Genomic DNA, 17,953 nt, shown 5'->3' on the forward strand with positions numbered 1-17,953 from the left:
ATTTGGTGAAGAAACGAGGCAGGTGAAAGCATCTAAATGATGGCAAATGCTTTATGCCGCTAGGAACAGCATTATTGCTGCATCAATCAAAGCATATATCATGGTATTGGACACTGAAACAGAGTTTACTTGAACATCTTCTACTTAAAAATGCACATATATTTCTCAGTCTAGCTCCAATGATGAGCCTTAACAGAACAGTAATTTGTACTGTTCCAATGAACCTATGCATTATCTAGAATTTTTTTGAAGAAACAACAAAATATATTGGTGAGTGTGATGTAATCTACATGGACTTCAGGATAGGTTAGGCCTTCGACAATGTAACACATGGGAGACTGATCCAAAAGGTTAGAGCCCATTTAAGTCAGGGCAAGTTGATTAATTGGATTCAGAATTGACTTGATAATGGAATGCTGAGTATAATGGTGGAGGGTTGTTTTTGTGATAGGAAATCTGCAATTTATGATCTACCACATAGATTACAGTTGGAATTCTTACTGTTGGTTATATACATTAACCATTTGGATATGAATGCAGGAGGGATGATTAGTAAATTTTCAGATGATATAAAAATTGATGGCAAGTATGAGTCGTAGGTTACAGGTGATGTTGAGCAGTTGGTGAAATGAATCTATTGGGTCAACTGCAGACTGAATTTAATCCTAATTAGAGCAAAGACATAAAAATATAAATACAGAGAAGTTATGGTACAAATCAATAAAACACTAATTAGGCTGAAGTACTCTGTGCAGTTCTGATCGATATACCATGGAAGGACATGATTTCATTGGTAAAGTAAATGACAATTGTTATATAGAGTGACTTTATAAGTTGGGTTTGTTTTCTTTGGAGCAGAGGCGGCCGAAGGGGAACAATTGGAAAATTACGAGGCATCGGAAAAGTGGATAGTAAGAATCCTTTCCGCATAGTGCCTAAAATCAGACAGCATAGACTTGTGGTAGGAAGCGAGAGGAAACACGAGGAAGAATGCTTTCACCCAGCGTGGTTATGAACTAGTACGCATGGCTGTGGAGAACAGGCACTCTCACAGCATTTAAGTTCATAAGTTATAGGTGTAGAATTGGGCCATTCGGCCGATCGAGTCTACTCCGCCATTCAATCATGGCTGATCACTGCCACCAAATCCCATTTTCCTGCCTTCTCCCCATAACCCTTGACACCAGTTCTAATCAAGAACTTGGCTATCTCTTCCTCAAAAATATTCATTGACTTGGCCTTGGCCTCTACAGCCCTCTGTGGCAATGAGTTCCACAGATTAACTACCCTCTGACTTAAGTATCTAGGTGTGCACTTGAATCAGCAACACCGAGAAAGATATGGACATAGTGCTGGAATATGTGATTAGTAGAGGTAGACACTTGATGGTCGGCTAGGACATGATGTGCATTATACATGTTCCTGTGTTGTGCAATTCTATGACCGCATGACCTAGTGTATTGCAACCAAATTTCCTGATCACACAGGAAGTTATGCGGGCAGCACAGTGGTGCAGCTTGTTGGCCTGCTGCCTCTCAGAGCCAGACACCCGGGTTCAATTGTGAACGCAGGTCTGTACGTGTGGAGTTTGCACATTCTCCCCGTGGCTGCGTGGGTTTCCTCCAGGTGCATGAGTTTTCTCCCACATCTCAAAAACCTGCAGGATCATACGTTAATTGGTCGCTATAAAATTGAATATATAAGATGCAAAAGCGGGATAACATAAAACCAATATGAATGGGTTATCGATTGGTGCCGTGGCTTTGGTGGGCTTTCCAAATAAATGCAAATTGTACCTGGAAAGGATGATAAAGTCTGCATAGGGATGTAGATGGGTTAACCAACTAAATATACATTTGTTGGATGGGGCATAATGTGAGGAAATGTGAGGTTATCCCCTTTGGCTGGAAGATTTGAAAATAATATTGTTTACATGGAGAAAATTTACATGTTGTGGAAATCAATAACAAGATCTCTACCAATTATTTCCTTCCACAGCTTGGACTGCTAAATACCTCAGTAAACACAGTTAACATGCAGGTAGAACATCTGTTTGAGAAGTCAGTGAAATGTAGAAATTAATTAAAAAGGAGATGCTGTACAAATATGTGGAAATGTTGCTATGATTGTACATGCACAAACAAGACAACACCTAACGTACTTCATGCTCTTTGATTTCTGATTTAAACAAGGATATACTTGCATTAGAGGCACATGATTAATTCCAGGAGTAGGCAAGTTGACCTATGAAGGTTTGTTTTGTGCTTTAATTTTCAAGCGAACCCTTTTGACCATTTAAGAGTTAATGTGCTTATTACGGAAATTGCATCCGAGTTATTCAAATTTCAATGAGTGCTGCATTAAGGCGTCACCGCTGCAAAGTACATTAATGGCACAACACTCTATCCCCACCCCTTTCTGCAGCATTTCTCGTGCTTGGTGAAAGGTCATCAGCTCGAGATGCAAACTATTTATTTTCCAACATATGTTGCCAGATTATCTTCATCGTTTTCCATTTTAATTTTGGAGGAATATCAATGAATAGAATTGAAGAACATTTTTAAAGAAAGCCATTTGTCTCATCACGTCTCTTCTGGTTGAAAAAGACTTGCCTAACCTAGTTAGTTGCATCTTCTACCCCTTGGTCTCTAATCCAGCCAGTCGTCGCTCTTCAAGTACAAATCAAGTAGTGTTTAAATGTGATACGGTTTCTAACTCTATCATGCTTTCAGGGGGTGCATTTCAGGTCTTCATCACACTGAGTGAAATTTCTATTCCTAAATTTCCCTCTAATCTAATTACTTTAATTTGATTCATGCTAATTTTAACCCCAGAGTCAGAAAATAGGTTCTTCAATTAAGTATCTCTTTAACTTCAGGTTACAAAGAAAATAATCTTTCCTCAGAGCTACATTTTCCAGTCAGGCTGTATCTTTGCAAGTCTTCTCTGCACCTTCTCCAATGCAATCAATATCTTTCCACTACCATAATCTGCAAAACACCTTAAATGTTTATAGATAATTGCATTTTCAGTAATCATGCTTTATATTTCAGTACATTTTTAATTTTTCCACATGAATAACATAGGTAATGCTATTTTTTTACATCGCTGATGGAAGTAGGAAATCGAATGAATAGCATAAGCCCCAAATTAACATCAATGAATGGGAGTTATCGTAACCACAATGGCAAGCAAGGGAAGAAATTGCAGATTACTTGCACTGATTTTATTGCTTTAGTTTTCGCCACTGAAACTTTCAATTTACTCCCCTAATTACTTTCATCATTAACACCAGTGACATATTCCCAGGAACTTAACCCAGTATTCGATTGCTTGTAATAATATTGCGGAGAAAATATTGTTTTTAGACAATTATTGTTAAATTATTGAGAAAATATTGTTTTTAGGCAATTTCCATGACTACTGTGCAAGCACTTCACATTCTGGCATTATACTTCTGAAATTCTATTGATAATTCTAAGAGGCCTGTTCTCAAAGGTCTTCAAATGACTTAACCTATTTGAACTCCTTTGAGCCTTGTGATAAACATAATTACCATCTTATCGCCACCACCCATAAACAAGTTCTAATTGTCATCTTTTGTTCATTAGTCAGGCGCACCCCACAATTACATTTTGCTCTGTATTGGGAGGTATTACTGCTTTGGATGTAGGTATTCACTTTTATTTTAATCCACAGTTCATTTTTTTAAAATAATTTGAGTGATGATGCAAAGAAACAGCCCCTTCGGCCCAGCTCGTCCATGCCAACCAAGGTCCCCCATCTAAGATCGTCCCGTTTGGCACTTGCCCCTCTAAGCCCTTCATAGCAATGTAGCCATCGAAGAGTCTTTTAAATGCTGTTATAGTATCTGACTCAACGACCGCCTATGGCAGTTCGTTCCATATACCCACCACCCTTTGAGTGGAAAAGATTGGCCCTCAGATTCGTATTAAATATTGCCTTTCTCGCATTCCCCTATTGTGGGTAAAAGACTTTGTCAGTGTTTTTTAAAGAAGTTGGAAATATCTCAGGTGTGACCTCTATGGTGAGAATAATATCTCTCTCGTCACCAAAACTGTGGCTGGCACCATTTCTATCATCAGTCCACTATTGCTTCTAGCTTTGTATTTTGCATCATGCAAAATTCTCTGAACAGAGAAGAGCTCTGAATAGATAGATGAGGTTTCTTTTCTAAGATTTCTTGACATATTTCCAAACTAGTAAGAGATATGACAATAGTTATGTGCATTCTGCTTCCTTAATCCTGAGGGACTGAAGTTTGTTTTAAATCACTTTACTGCCAACAAGTCTAGTGAAATATTGTGTTCAATCGCTTCGAGAAAAGTGATTTGACTTTAAGATAAACATCAAAGATGCATGCCATGCAAGCAATAAGGTAAGAAAAATGAGTGCAATTTAGTAATGGATTGCAGTTTGTCTTTGAACAGAATTTAAAGGCTATCCCTCAGTGTATAGATTTTTTCCTCTATAGACTACATAGTGAATTAAATTCTTATTCAGTATTGTTCAGTATTCACCAACCATGGGTGTTTGCTCTATTGTAAGTAAAGTCAACCAGATTCACAACCTCAACTTAGAGAAATCTATTGACATACAGAACCTGTCTGAAATCTGGTTCACAGTGATAATTAATTCCCTTTGACCACAGGTATTCTGTTTGACTTTGCATTCAATGTGTAGCTTTGGTATTCGTGCTTTCTGTATTGGGCCCCATCCTGAATGATAATTCCACTTCACGAGCACTCCTACCCATCCTTTACCACATCAATACGAGTCAAGAGTGTTTTATTGTCATATGTCCACTAACGGAACGTTGAAATTCTTAATTGCAGCAGATATGCAAGCATAATACTCTGTAAAACCTATAATAAACATTCAGACACGTGTAAAATTAAAGTGCTGTAGGAAGTACGAACTCAGCAGGTCAGGCTGCATCTGTAAAGGGAAATGGCTGACTTGTTTTGCGTCATGACCTTTCTTCAGACTGAATCATTCTTTTTTTGGGAATTTTGAATTACTCTATGGCATTTGGCGGTGTTTTATAAAGTTTTATGATAACTTAAAGTTTTACCATGAAGTCAATTATCCCACATGCCTTCTTCACCAGCTTATCTACTTATGCTGCAACCAGGGATTCTTGTTCCCCAAAATTACAAGGGCTTTCCCATTCATTGCCTATATTCTTCCCTTATTAGTTGTTCCAAAGTGCATCCAAGTCAAGTCAAGTCAAGTTTATTTGTCACATACACATACGAGATGTGCAGTGAAATGAAAGTGGCAATGCTCGCGGACTTTTGTGCAAAAAGACAAACAACCAAACAAACTATAAACACAATCATAACACACATACACCTTTACATAATAAATAATGGAAGGAAAAACGTTCAGTAGAGTTAGTCCCTGGTGAGATAGGCATTTACAGTCCGAATGGCCTCTGGGAAGAAGCTCCTTCTCAACCTCTCTGTTCTCACCGCATGGCAACGGAGGCGTTTGCCTGACCGTAGCAGCTGGAACAGTCCGTTGCAGGGGTGGAAGGGGTCTCTCATGATATTGTTGGCTCAGGGTTTCATCCCAGGGTTCAAAAGCAGTAGGCAAAAAAGGAAGAGGTAGGATTTATTTTCTCCTTCCTACTTTTCACTTGTTTAAAACGTCATCGACAAAGGTAAATTTCTCCCGGTTAGAAATAAAACACCTACGTCCTGCCATTTTACCATCAACTACCACGCAATCTTGTTTTATCTCAACAATTCCACATCCCTACAATCAGACGTGACAATGTTTCTCTCGTCTTCTATATGGGAGAGTGACAGAAATATCATATACTAGGTTCAAACTTGCTTGTGTTTCAGTTAAGGTTTGCCAAGTGGCTCCACTGAATCACTGAATTCATTTGAGAAATTTCAAATGATAAATAATTTTTCATGGAAAGTTGCCCATTTCCTTCGCTCCATAGATGCTGCCTCACCCGCTGAGTTTCTCCAGCATTTTTGTCTACCAATAATTTTTCCATGTAATATTTGGTGACAGTGATAAAAATAAAGTAAACCCAGCAATTTGGTCCTGTTCAATTCTTTAAATTACGGGAAACAAATTAAAAATCTTTGCTTTTCCGCAAAGTGGGACAGATTCATTCAAAATATCATGCATTAATATTGCATTTCATAGTGCCCAGGAAGGACCAAAAACTCCTGATGAAGGTCACAGAGTCATAGTCGTACAGCATGGAAACAGCCCTTCGGCCCAATTTTCCAACGCCGACCAATATGTCCCACCTATACTAGTTTCACTTGCCTGCATTTGACCCATATCCTTCTAAACCTATCCTTTCCATGTACCTATCCAAATGTCTTTTAAATGTGATAGTACCTGCCACAACTACCTCCTCTGACAGCTCGTTCCATATACCCACCGTCCTTTTGTAAAAAAATATTGCCCCCAGGTTCCTATTAAATCTCTGCCCTCCCCCCAAGCCTATGTCCACTGGTTCTTGATCCCCTACTCTGCCTAAAAGACTGTGCATTTACCCCGCCTATTCCATTCATAATCTTATACACCTCTATAAGATCACCCATCCTCCTGCGCTCCAAGGAATAAAGCCCTAGGAGGTCTTTGACCCGAAACATTGACTCTTTCTCAACTCTAAACTAAACTCTTCCTAAACATGCTGCTTGACCTGTTGAGTGTTTTTGTAGCATTTTGTTTTATTTCAGATTTTGTGTGCATTTTCACTTCAGGAGATTCTTATTCCAGTGTTACAACTGGATAACCTTATTTCATATTCCACATTACTGTTAGGTTGGTGTACACAATCCTGTCCAGCTAGTTGAAAAGGGGACAGTGACAAAAGCATTCATACCGCATGAGGTTTCATTTTAACTGCTGAAATCCATCAGAGTCTGCATCTGACAATGAAAGTCCGAGCTGCTAAATTGTATATTTTTGTGTATTAATTAATGATTAAATAGAAGGCAGATAAAGCACCCACTTTATCAAACCATGCCACCACAGTCCACATGTACTATATCACCAAAAATATCTTTCTCCTGAAAACTATCAGATTCTTGAATAAAGATACACAAACTAAACCAACCTCAATGGAACACCACAGCCCATTCCAAGCACTACAGTGGACTTGTTTTTTTTTTCTAATTACGTTTTTTGCAGTCTTTTCGTTTATGTGTAACTTATGTATAATTTATGTGTTAATTTATTTGTCTGAGTCTATATGCCAATGATGCTGCTGCTGCAAGCAAGATTTTTCATTGTAGCTGCACTTCAACCTAATCGTGGTCATGATAATGAATTGAACTTGGTGATCTGGAACAGTGAACAATTGCTGTTAGTTGATTACTTTAGAATGCAGACATTGATGAAAAGGCCAGTATTATTACCCTCTGAAAGTTGATGGCGAACTATTTGCGTTTAACTGTTGCAGTACTTCTACTACAATCCAACAGCATTATGAATCTTCTGAGATTTAAGATTCATTGACCATGACAGAATGAGAATATATATTTTCATGTACGACTTGGTCGGGGACATGTAGGTGGTGGCTTTCCCATATATGTTGTCTGAAGTTTGAAAAAGGATCCCAACCCAAAACGCATAATGGGAACAAGTCTGTAATCAATTAATTTTATTGCCAGCCAGTATTAGACAAAATGTGCATAGAGTTTGAAATAGTTCAAGTGGCACTCGTATCTATACTACATACAATTTCCACCTCAAATCCCCAGATTAGGCAAATCAGCAAGAAACACTATCTTGGCTTGCCAATATCACATTTTAAAATACAATCAAGATTTTTATTGCAAAATTGGATGGCTGTGTAAACATTTGCTGTGGGAATGTAAAACAATAAGATATGTTGATAAAAACGTGTTGCCATGGTACATTCCCTAAAATGTATCATCGCTTAACGATTTAAGGGTCTATAACTACCATCCATTCAGGCAGGTATCTCTAAAGTGCATAGGACAACCCTTTAACTACTAGTCATTTAAAAAAAAAAAAATCAGGGTGCTGGAACTGCTTTTAAACAAAAAGTGTTGGTGCAGTTCAGCTTTGTTTCTTGCAGACAAACTCCATTTTCCTACCTTCTAGCCTGAATGTTTTCCCCCATCACTCCCCCAAGAATCTTGGTAAAGATTTAAAAATAGAAAATTTTCACCTCTCATTAGCCTTGCTATACGAGTTAAAAAATCTATGGCTCCAGATGACCAGATGACGCAAAACAAAAATGACTCAGGGACAATGCATATAATGCAATACAATTAAAAACCAGTGCACTGATGGAGTGGATTCTGAAGTTACGGCCATCCCTGTGTGGATTCCCTACATTGTAACAGACATCATCAAATGTAAACTTCCAAAATTAGAGAGTGTTATTAATCTTCTTTAATACCAATGATTACAAAGCAGTTGTAAAGTTTAAAGTGAACTTATTCCATTTTTAGATCAAACAGAATTACCACTGTGCCCTTGAATACAGGTTAAAAAGTAATTGAAGTTAATCATATCAAATTAATCTGAGACCATAGAAAGATTTTCAAGAGCAGTTTTGAAAACACAAATACCATACCATGCAATTTTGCTGCTAACTAGGAAAATCAATTAAAATCCAAGGTCCAACTTTTAAATGAGTAGATTAATTTTAATGGTTAATCAATCCAACATTATCCATCACCTACCTTCACAAAAAAAGGAACTTCCTCATCAATTTTGCACAGAGGGGAAAAAACATTCTCCAGATTTCAGAGCTGGATCTGTAAGATGACTTACCCACAGGTAATATGTAAACTGTAATGCAAAAATTGCTATTCCTTCATTGTCAAACGAGCCTGCTACCGATCGAGATATATAGCCTGGCACTATGGCGATGAAACAGGCAGCAAGTAGTCCAGCCCCCTGGTTCCACAACTCTTTTGTGAGGAGAAAAGTTGATATTGACGTAAGACCACTGAACACAGGTGCGAGAAAGACGCAGACATCCCGTATGTGGACTGTTATATGAAGCGTGTTCAAAATCCAATGAATGCAGCCTGCTGTGACCATCAAACCAGGATACACCTGCAGGGGAAAATAGCAACACATTAACCACATTAAGTTATCTTTAAATTAAAATGTATGCATGCACTTAGTTTTTAAAAACTGTACTTAAAGATCTAAGAAAAAAAACAAAAAGAGTCATAGAGTGTGGAAACAGGCCCAACTTGCCCACACCGGCCAACATGTCCCAGCTACACTAGTCCCACCTGCCTGCATTTGGTCCATATCCTTCCAAACGAGTCTTATCAATGTACCTGTCAGTTAGTTTCTTAAACGTTGGGATAGTCCCAGCCTCAACTACCTCCTCTGGCAGCTTGTTCCATACATCCACCACCCTTTTGTGTGAAAAAGTTACCACTCAGACTCCTATTAAATCTTTTCCCCTTCAACTTGAACCAATGTCCTCTGGTCCTCAATTCCCCCACTCTGAGCAAGAGATCCTGTGCATGGATGTTGGTTTGAATGTAGGTTTAAATTTTACAGTTCCTAAAGTTTGCATAGATTTGTCGTTGATAATATATACTCAACCAGATCATTTCGATCCAGCTGGGTTTGCTTTGTCAAAGCCATAACTGATTTGAACAGTAATAAACACAATTGACTTCCGGAGACATGCATAAAGTATTAAAATTTAAGAGCAAGTCTGGTCAATATTTGTATGGCTATCATTTTGTGCCATCAACTGTGCGAGTAGAAGCCATGGTGTCGGGTTTCCTGCATGTGGAATAAGTAGACTTTTGGAATTAATTCTTATTAACTCATTATGACTTAAAAACTGCAATGAACTTTTATATAACTGAGTGAGTGGCACAGTAGAGGTTCCTCAAAAGTTAAGAGGGTCTGGCTGCAGAGAGATTACATCTATATATCTTTTAAGTGGGATAAATGGATGGTTGCAAGTCACAAATGAGTTTTGTGTGTTACAGTCGTACCTTTTAATTGTGAAGGTTTCTCACCTACCAGATGATCTTAAAGCTACTGATTGATGCATTTAACAAGTTTGAGCCATATGGTATATGTGATTCCAATTCTACATGGAGAATGGTGTAAATTAGTTTATAATTAGATTATACAATAAAGTGGTAATAATGATCACTTTGCATTGTCTCTTCATTGTGTTGGGGAACTCAGCTGGGTAATTTATACTTTCTCTTATTCACGCCTTCCAGAAATTAAGTTATTACTTTAACTTTCTTCACGTTTAATATTGGACATTCAACCTTCCCTCTCTGGAATACTTAATCTGAACCTTTCTATCTGGCCTGTTAGTTTTCCAGCATTTAACCTCTTATTTCAAATATACTTCTCTGGCTAAGCCTTTGGTAGAAGCTCAGGATTCAGTGTTAACAGAGAAACATAGAAAATAGGTGCAGGAGTAGGCCATTCGGCCCTTCGAGCCAGCACCGCCATTCAATATGATCATGGCTGATCATCCAACTCAGTATCCTGTACCTGCCTTCTCTCCATACCCCCTGATTCCTTTAACCAATGAACTGCCCTCAGCTACTTTCTGTGGCAGAGAATTCCACAGATTCACCACTCTCTGTGTGAAAAAAAAAAAAATTCTCATCTCGGTCCTAAAAGACTTCCCCCTTATCCTTAAACTGTAACCCCTTGTTCTGGACTTCCCCAACATCGGGAACAATCTTCCTGCATCTACCCTTAAGAATTTTGTAAGTTTCTATATGATTCCCCCCTCAATCTTCTAAATTCTAGCCAGTACAAGCTGAGTCTATCCAGTCTTTCTTCATATGAAAGTCCTGCCATCCCAGGAATCAGTCTGGTGAACCTTCTCTGTACTACCTCTATGGCAAGAATAATCAACTTTTATTTTTTAATTCACAGGACTTTTGAATCTTGGTAAGGAAGAGATTTAGCTCTAAACGATATGACAAACTCTAAACCAAATGGTTAAACATCATTAAGGAAGATGTTCAACAATTTTTAAAAATGTGTATAAAAAGATTCAGCTCTCTTTTCAATCCCTTCAATTTAGTTTAGTTTAGAGATATAGCATGGAAACAGGCCCTTCAGCCCACCAAGTCTGCACCAACCAGCGATCCCCACACATTAACACTATCCTGCACACACTAGGGTCAATTTACATTTATACCATGTCAATTAATCTACAAACCTGAACGTCTTTGGACTGTGGGAGGAAAATGAAGATCTCGGAGAAAACGGTCACGGGGAGAACGTACGAACTGTCACAGGGAGAACGTACAAACTCCGTACAGACGGCACCCCTAGTCAGGATCGAACCCAGGTCTCTGGCGCTGTAAGGCAGCAACTCTACCATGCCTCCCATTTACATATTGTTAAATCTTAATTTAGTAGGCAACAGGAATCGACAATTTAAAATTAGACTGTGACTGAGCTCAGTGAACAAAAGGGCATGACTCAACACCTGAATGCAAATTACAAAATGAGCAGCCAGCTTTCCTGCACGTGGCTCAGTTTCCAGTCTATATTCTGCAGCAGATTCTGAGTATCCTCTGAGGCAGGCCCATCATGATGCAGGATGAAGTTGAGCCCCAATCTCTAAACAGACTTACAGATTTTGATAGTCTTTGCAAGGAACTGCTGAACATGTCACAAGTTAGAATAAATTAAACTTCTCTGGATCGACACAAAATGCTCGAGTAACTCAGAGAAACAGGCAGCATCTCTGGAGAGAAGGAATTGGTGATGTTTTTTAAAAAAATGACAAAACCGCCCTGATCTGTAGCTTTGGAGTAGGAGCAGAGATTCACAAGTAGGCTGCTTTATTTTTTATGAACTGAGTGAATAGAAAAACAATATTCATTTACTGGTTCCAAAACACTTCTAAACGTTTTTATCAAGCTGATTTACAAGCCTGTTCATTAATTTATGTGAATATACACATACGGTGGATCAGGCCAACAGGGACACATTCATACCAAAATTTACATTCCTACTGTCCCAAATCTAACAAGTGTCAATGTTGCCAAGGCCTTTTGACATGCATTCATCTTTTAATGAGAAACTGGTGAATAGGTAACAAAATTCATGGATTGAATAACGACGCAGTTTAATTTTCTGTTATGATTATAGCAGCATGTATGAAGATTGTTGGAACTAGCACAGCGCTGCCAGAACTGGTAATACACGATAGCTTTGCATTGTCAGGAATTCTGTCCATGGTTGCTGCTGTTTTGCAGACTACTCCAAAGTATACTGTAAGCTTGGTATAGGAACAGCTCCATGCAAGACCTCAAGAAATTCCAGGGTTGTAGATGTGGAACAGACTCCCCACGTTAACTCCATCTACACTTCAAGCTGCCTTGGGAAAGCAGCCAATGTAATCAGAGACTTGTCCCACCCAGGTCATTCCTTCTTCTCCCCATTACTGTCAGGCAGAAGATACAGAAACGGTAAAGTACGCACCACCAGACTTAGGAACAGCTTCTTACCCTGTTATCAGGCTTATGAACGGTCCTCCTTCCATAAGCTAAGGTACTGCTTGATTCAGCTCTACCCTATTGCGAACATCAGGCTTTGTATCTGGCACTGGTGCGCTACAACGTTGAGAACTATATTCTGCAGTCTGTGTCTTTCGCTTTGCCCATTGTCCTTCAATTCAGCTTGATTGTATTTACATACAGTATTATCTGATTTGACTGGACAGCAAGTAAAACAATGTTTTTTGTTGTATCTCTGTGCATGTGACATTAATAAACCTAAACCTGGCTCGAGTTCATCCAAAACTCTTATTTCTGTCTTAGTGACATTGAGCCATTCAACACTAATGCATGCCTCTTGGCGCAATTAGCCCATGCTGACCAAGATGCCCCATCTACACTGGTCACATATGCCCATGTTAGGCCCATATCTCTCCATACCTTTTATCTCCATGTACCTGTCCAAATGTCTTCTAAATGTTGTTATAGTACCAGCCTCAACTAACTCTTCTGGCACCTCATTCTATATACCCGTGCAAAAAAGTTACCCCTCAGGTTCCTCTTAAATCCTTTCCGTCTAAGCTTAAACCGGGTATCAGCCTGGTTCTTGATTCCCCTACTTCAGGTAAAAGACTGTGCATTTACTCCGCTTATTCCCCTCGTGGTCTTATCGGTAGGCGGGGCGACTCTCGTCAGCAGCAGCCTCTGCAGCCCGTCTGCGTTTTTATTATTTTTTTGTCTATGTTTTTATGTAGTTTTTGTTATTTTTTGTTGGGGTGTGTGTGTGGGGGGGTGGGGGTGGGGTGGGAGGGAGGGGGTAACTTTTAAATCTCTCCCTGCACGGGAGACCCGACCTTTTCTTTGTCGGGTCTCCGTTGTCGTTGGGGCTGCAATGAGGAGCGGCCTCCAACAGGAAGACCGGGGGCTCTGGTGCCGACGACTCACCTCACCGTCGCGGAGCTGGCCGAGTCCAGAGCGGGTGGAGCGGTGGTGGAGCGCTGCTGCGGCCCGCCCTCCAGAGATTCGGAGGCTGCAACTGCGGGTCTGGCGGACGACAGCATCGGGAGCCCACGGGTCCCTGGAGGGAGACCGCTTTTCAGGGCTCCCGCAACGGCGACTTCTCCCGCCCGAGTTGCGGGGTTGAAGAGCTCCTGGAGCGGGGCCTTACAGCACCGCCCCGCGCGGCTTGGAATGGCTGCGGGACTCTGCGAGCGCACGCCGGGGGCTCTAACATCAAGACCCGGTGTGCGACCTTGCATCACCCGGCGTGGCTTTAATGGCCGCGGGACAATCGCCATCGCCAGCCGGGGGCTTTGACTTTGACTCTGACATCGGGGGGGGGGGGGAAGGTCTTTAAAATTATGAGAGGGATGGACAGAGTTGACGTGGATAAGCTTTTACCATTGAGAGTAGGGAAGATTCAAACAAGAGGACATGATTTGAGAATTAAGGGACAAAAGTTTAGGGGTAACATGAGGGGGAATTTCTTTACTCAGAGAGTGGTAGCTGTGTGGAATGAGCTTCCAGTAGAAGTGGTGGAGGCAGGTTCGATTTTATCATTGAAAAATAAATTGGATAGGTATACGGACGGGAAAGGAATGGAGGGTTATGGTCTGAGTGCAGGTAGATGGGCCTAGGTGAGAGTAAGTATTCGGCCCTAGAAGGGCCGAGATGGCCTGTTTCCGTGCTGTAATTGTTATATGGTTATATGGTATCTAAGGTGTGTTGGGCAAAGAGACAAGATTAGTTAATGACCATCACTTCCAGTGATCATAATAGGAATTGAATACCAGTATTTAAAAATTAAAGGACATTTTATGGGCTTAAAAGCAATGCTAGGAAAATAACACTGGCAATTTAGATTAGGTAGTGGCCGGTCACGATGCAATGGCACTTTTTAAGTTTAGGTTTATTACTGTCAAATGTACCGAGGTAAGGTGAAAAGCTTTGTTTTGTATGTTATCCAATCAAATCAGATAATATTATATATAGATACATCAAGCCAAACTCAAGTAATGGGTAGAGCAAAGGAAATGGTAGATTGTGCAGAATATAACTCTCAGCATTGTAGCGCAACAGTTCCACAGACAAGTAGAAAGAAGGAACTGGAGATGCTGGTTTTTAAAAAAAGATGAGAAAGTGCCCGAGTAACTCAGCAGGTCAGGCTACATCTCTGGAGAACATGCCTAGGTGACGTTTCAGGTTGGCACCCTTCTTCAGACTGATTGTCGCCTTCTCTTGTAAACCTGCAACTGCAGTTGAACCTACTGCGGTTGAGGTGAAACCTATCTTATTGAAGGACTATTTAGAAGCCTGATAACAGGAAGAAGAGGCTGTTCCCGAGTCCTGTGGATGAAAGCATAACTCATTCAGTGATTGAGTTGCCAACGACTGGGAGCTCTGAACATCCACTTGCACAAGACAAAACTGCAAACCGCAGCCACCTGATAAAAATTGGTGTGACCTTGGTTCTGGAATGGAGGGAATGTAGATTCAACACTATAAACTATAAACCCACTGACTCCCATGGCTATCTGGACTACACTTCTTCCCACCCTGCTTCCTGTAAGGACTCCATCCCCTACTCCCAATTCCTCCGTCTACGCCGTATCTGCTCCACGGATGAGGCGTTCCACACCAGGACATCTGAAATGTCCTCACTATTCAGGGAACGGGGGTTCCCCTCCTCCACCATAAATGAGGCTCGCACCAGGGTCTCTTCCATACCCCGCAACACTGCTCTCTCTCCCCATCCCCGCACTCGCAACAAGGGCCGAGTCCCCCTAGTCCTCACCTTTCACCCCACCAGCCATCACATACAAAAAATAATCCTCCGTCAGTTTCGCCACCTCCAACGTGACCCCACTACTGGCCACATCTTCCCATCTCCCCCCATATCTGCCTTCCGCAAAGACCGCTCCCTCCATAACTCCCTTGTCAATTCTTCCCTTCCCTCTCGGTCCACCCCCCCCCCGGGCACTTTCCCTTGCGGCCGCAGCAGATGCAACACTTGTCCCTTTACCTCCCCCCTCAACTACTTTCAGGGACCCAAGCAATCGTTCCAGGTGCGACAGAGGTTTACCTGCATCTCTTCCAACCTCATCTATTGCGTCCGCTGCTCTAGATGTCAGCAGATCTATATCGGTGAGACCAAGCGGAGGTTGGGCGATCGTTTCGCCGAACACCTCCGCTCGGTCCGCAATAACCTAGCTGACCTCCTGGTGGCTCAGCACTTCAACTCCCCCTCCCACTCCGCCTCTGACCTCTCTGTCCTGGGTCTCCTCCATGGCCACAGCGAGCAGCACCGGAAATTGGAGGAACAGCACCTCATATTCCGTTTGGGGAGTCTGCACCCCGGGGGCATGAACATCGACTTCTCCCAATTCTGTTAGCCCTTGCTGTCTCCTCCCCTTCCTCAGCTCCCCTGCTGTCTCCTCCCACCCTCCAGCCTTCCGGCTACTCCTCCTTTTCCCTTTCTTGTCCCCACCCCCCCCCCCCCCTGATCAGTCTGAAGAAGGGTTTCGGCCCGAAACGTTGCCTATTTCCTTCGCTCCATAGATGCTGCTGCACCCGCTGAGTTTCTCCAGCTTTTCTGTGTAACCATGTAGATTCAACAGTTTGTTTTTGCACTACAGATTAGCCCCATTCCAGCAGGAAACCTGTAGGAGGCCAAATGTTGTATTGCAACATGAAAGATTAAATGCTGAGACAATGGCCTAGCTTTACTTGACACCAGTCTTCACTGAGGTTCGAACTGCTGCTGTACCATGGGGTATGATCACAGACTACATGCCATAAAGTAGACGCAAGACAGGATCAAATTTATTTGGGCATCTAAAATTGAGAAACATTTCCACCTTCAGTGTCTCTTGACTGTTTGGTCAAAACAAAAGACCCATGGAGTAAATCGTTCTTTGCCCTGCATTAAGTCACATCATCAGAGGGATACTGCACAGAAATAGGCCCCCCAGCCCACCAGGTTCTTGCCAAACATCAACCATCCATTTACATTAATCCAACAATACTCCCATTTAAAAAAAAAATTCTCCTCACATCTTCATCAACTTCCCCCAGATTCTATTACTCACCTATACACTAGGCTCAGTTTACAGCAGCCAATTAACCTACCAACCTGCACATCTGGGAGGAAACTTGAAACCTGAAAGAAACCACAACGGTCATAAACTGCACACAGACCGGACCCAACTTTAGGATTGAATCTGGGTCTCCATTGCTGGGAGGCAGTGGCTTTGCTACCTGCATCATCGTGCTGTTCAAGCAAGGAGAACACATTTATTAGGCTTCTAGGTGAACAGAATTCTCATTGTGGCTCAGGGAACAGCTCTTCAGCCAATGAAGGAAAGCAGTTAACGTGTCTCGTCTTTCCAAACAGCAAAGAGGAGGGAGAGCCCTCGGATTAATTTTGTCTCTTTCGAGTCGGTCATACAGCACACAAACAAGTAATTTTTGCCCAATTTGTCCATGCCGACCAGGTTTTATAGCTGAGCAAGACCTATTTTCCTGCTTTTGGCCCATAACTCTTTATACTTTTCATTTCCACATATCTATTTAAATGTCTTTTAAACATTGCAATGTATTGCTTCCACTGGGTGAAGAAATTGCTCCTCAGGTCTCTTTTTTAAATGTTTCCTCTCTCACGTTAAATTTATGCTCTCCAATTCTGGATTCCTGTACCCTGGAAAAAAGACTGTGACCATTCACCTTATCTATGCCATTCATACTGTACACCACTATAAGGTAACCCCTCAGCCTCCACTCCTTGGAAATAAGTCCCAGCTTATCCAACTTCCCCTTATAACTCAAGACCTCTGGACCCAGTAACATTCTGGCAAATCTTTTCTGGAGAATCTTATCTGATAGACAGATTCTAGATTAGTACAGGTGTCAGAGGCTATGGGTAGAAGGCAGGAGAATGGGGTTAGGAGGGAGAGAAAAATCAGCCATGATTGAATGGCAGATTAGAATTGATGGGCTGAATAGCCTAATTCTGCTCCTATCACTTATGACTCTTTCCAGCTTAACAACATCCTTCCAGTACTGCATAGAACACTCTAAATGTGGTCTCACCAACATCTTGTACAAAGCTTGAAGATGGTCTTGAGTTAGCCATCACCTAGATCCCCTGTAAATGTTCTCCAGTTTCCACATTGGGAGATGAGAATGTAAATGTGACTGCAGATTCACTCTGCCATGTTTTAGATCTTTAACAGAGAAATGATCGTTCCCCCAAAGATCAATTGTAATCATGTTTTGTCTTTCTGCTGGCTGGTTAACACACAACAAAAGCTTTTCACTGTATACGTGACAATAAATTAAACTATACCTGCACCAAGAGCAGAAGACCAGATCCAGAACATTTAACATTTGGGTAATTGAATGACAAATCTCCACAATGTCCTTTCAAATCAAAGTTCAAATCCAATCCATGCAGTTGATAT

General features: G+C 41.3%; 1 protein-coding gene across 1 annotated transcript in view; it reads right to left on the reverse strand.

The window, feature by feature from the left end:
* stt3b (STT3 oligosaccharyltransferase complex catalytic subunit B) overlaps positions 1-17,953 on the reverse strand; it is a 92,623-nt gene that overhangs the window by 35,348 nt on the left and 39,322 nt on the right. The window contains exon 3 of the mRNA XM_055655138.1: positions 8,806-9,093. Coding sequence (XP_055511113.1) covers positions 8,806-9,093 — 288 coding nt within the window. The remainder of the gene's footprint in view (positions 1-8,805; positions 9,094-17,953) is intronic.

Source organism: Leucoraja erinacea, chromosome 2 (genome assembly GCF_028641065.1).
Source record: "Leucoraja erinacea ecotype New England chromosome 2, Leri_hhj_1, whole genome shotgun sequence".
NCBI lineage: Eukaryota > Metazoa > Chordata > Chondrichthyes > Rajiformes > Rajidae > Leucoraja > Leucoraja erinaceus.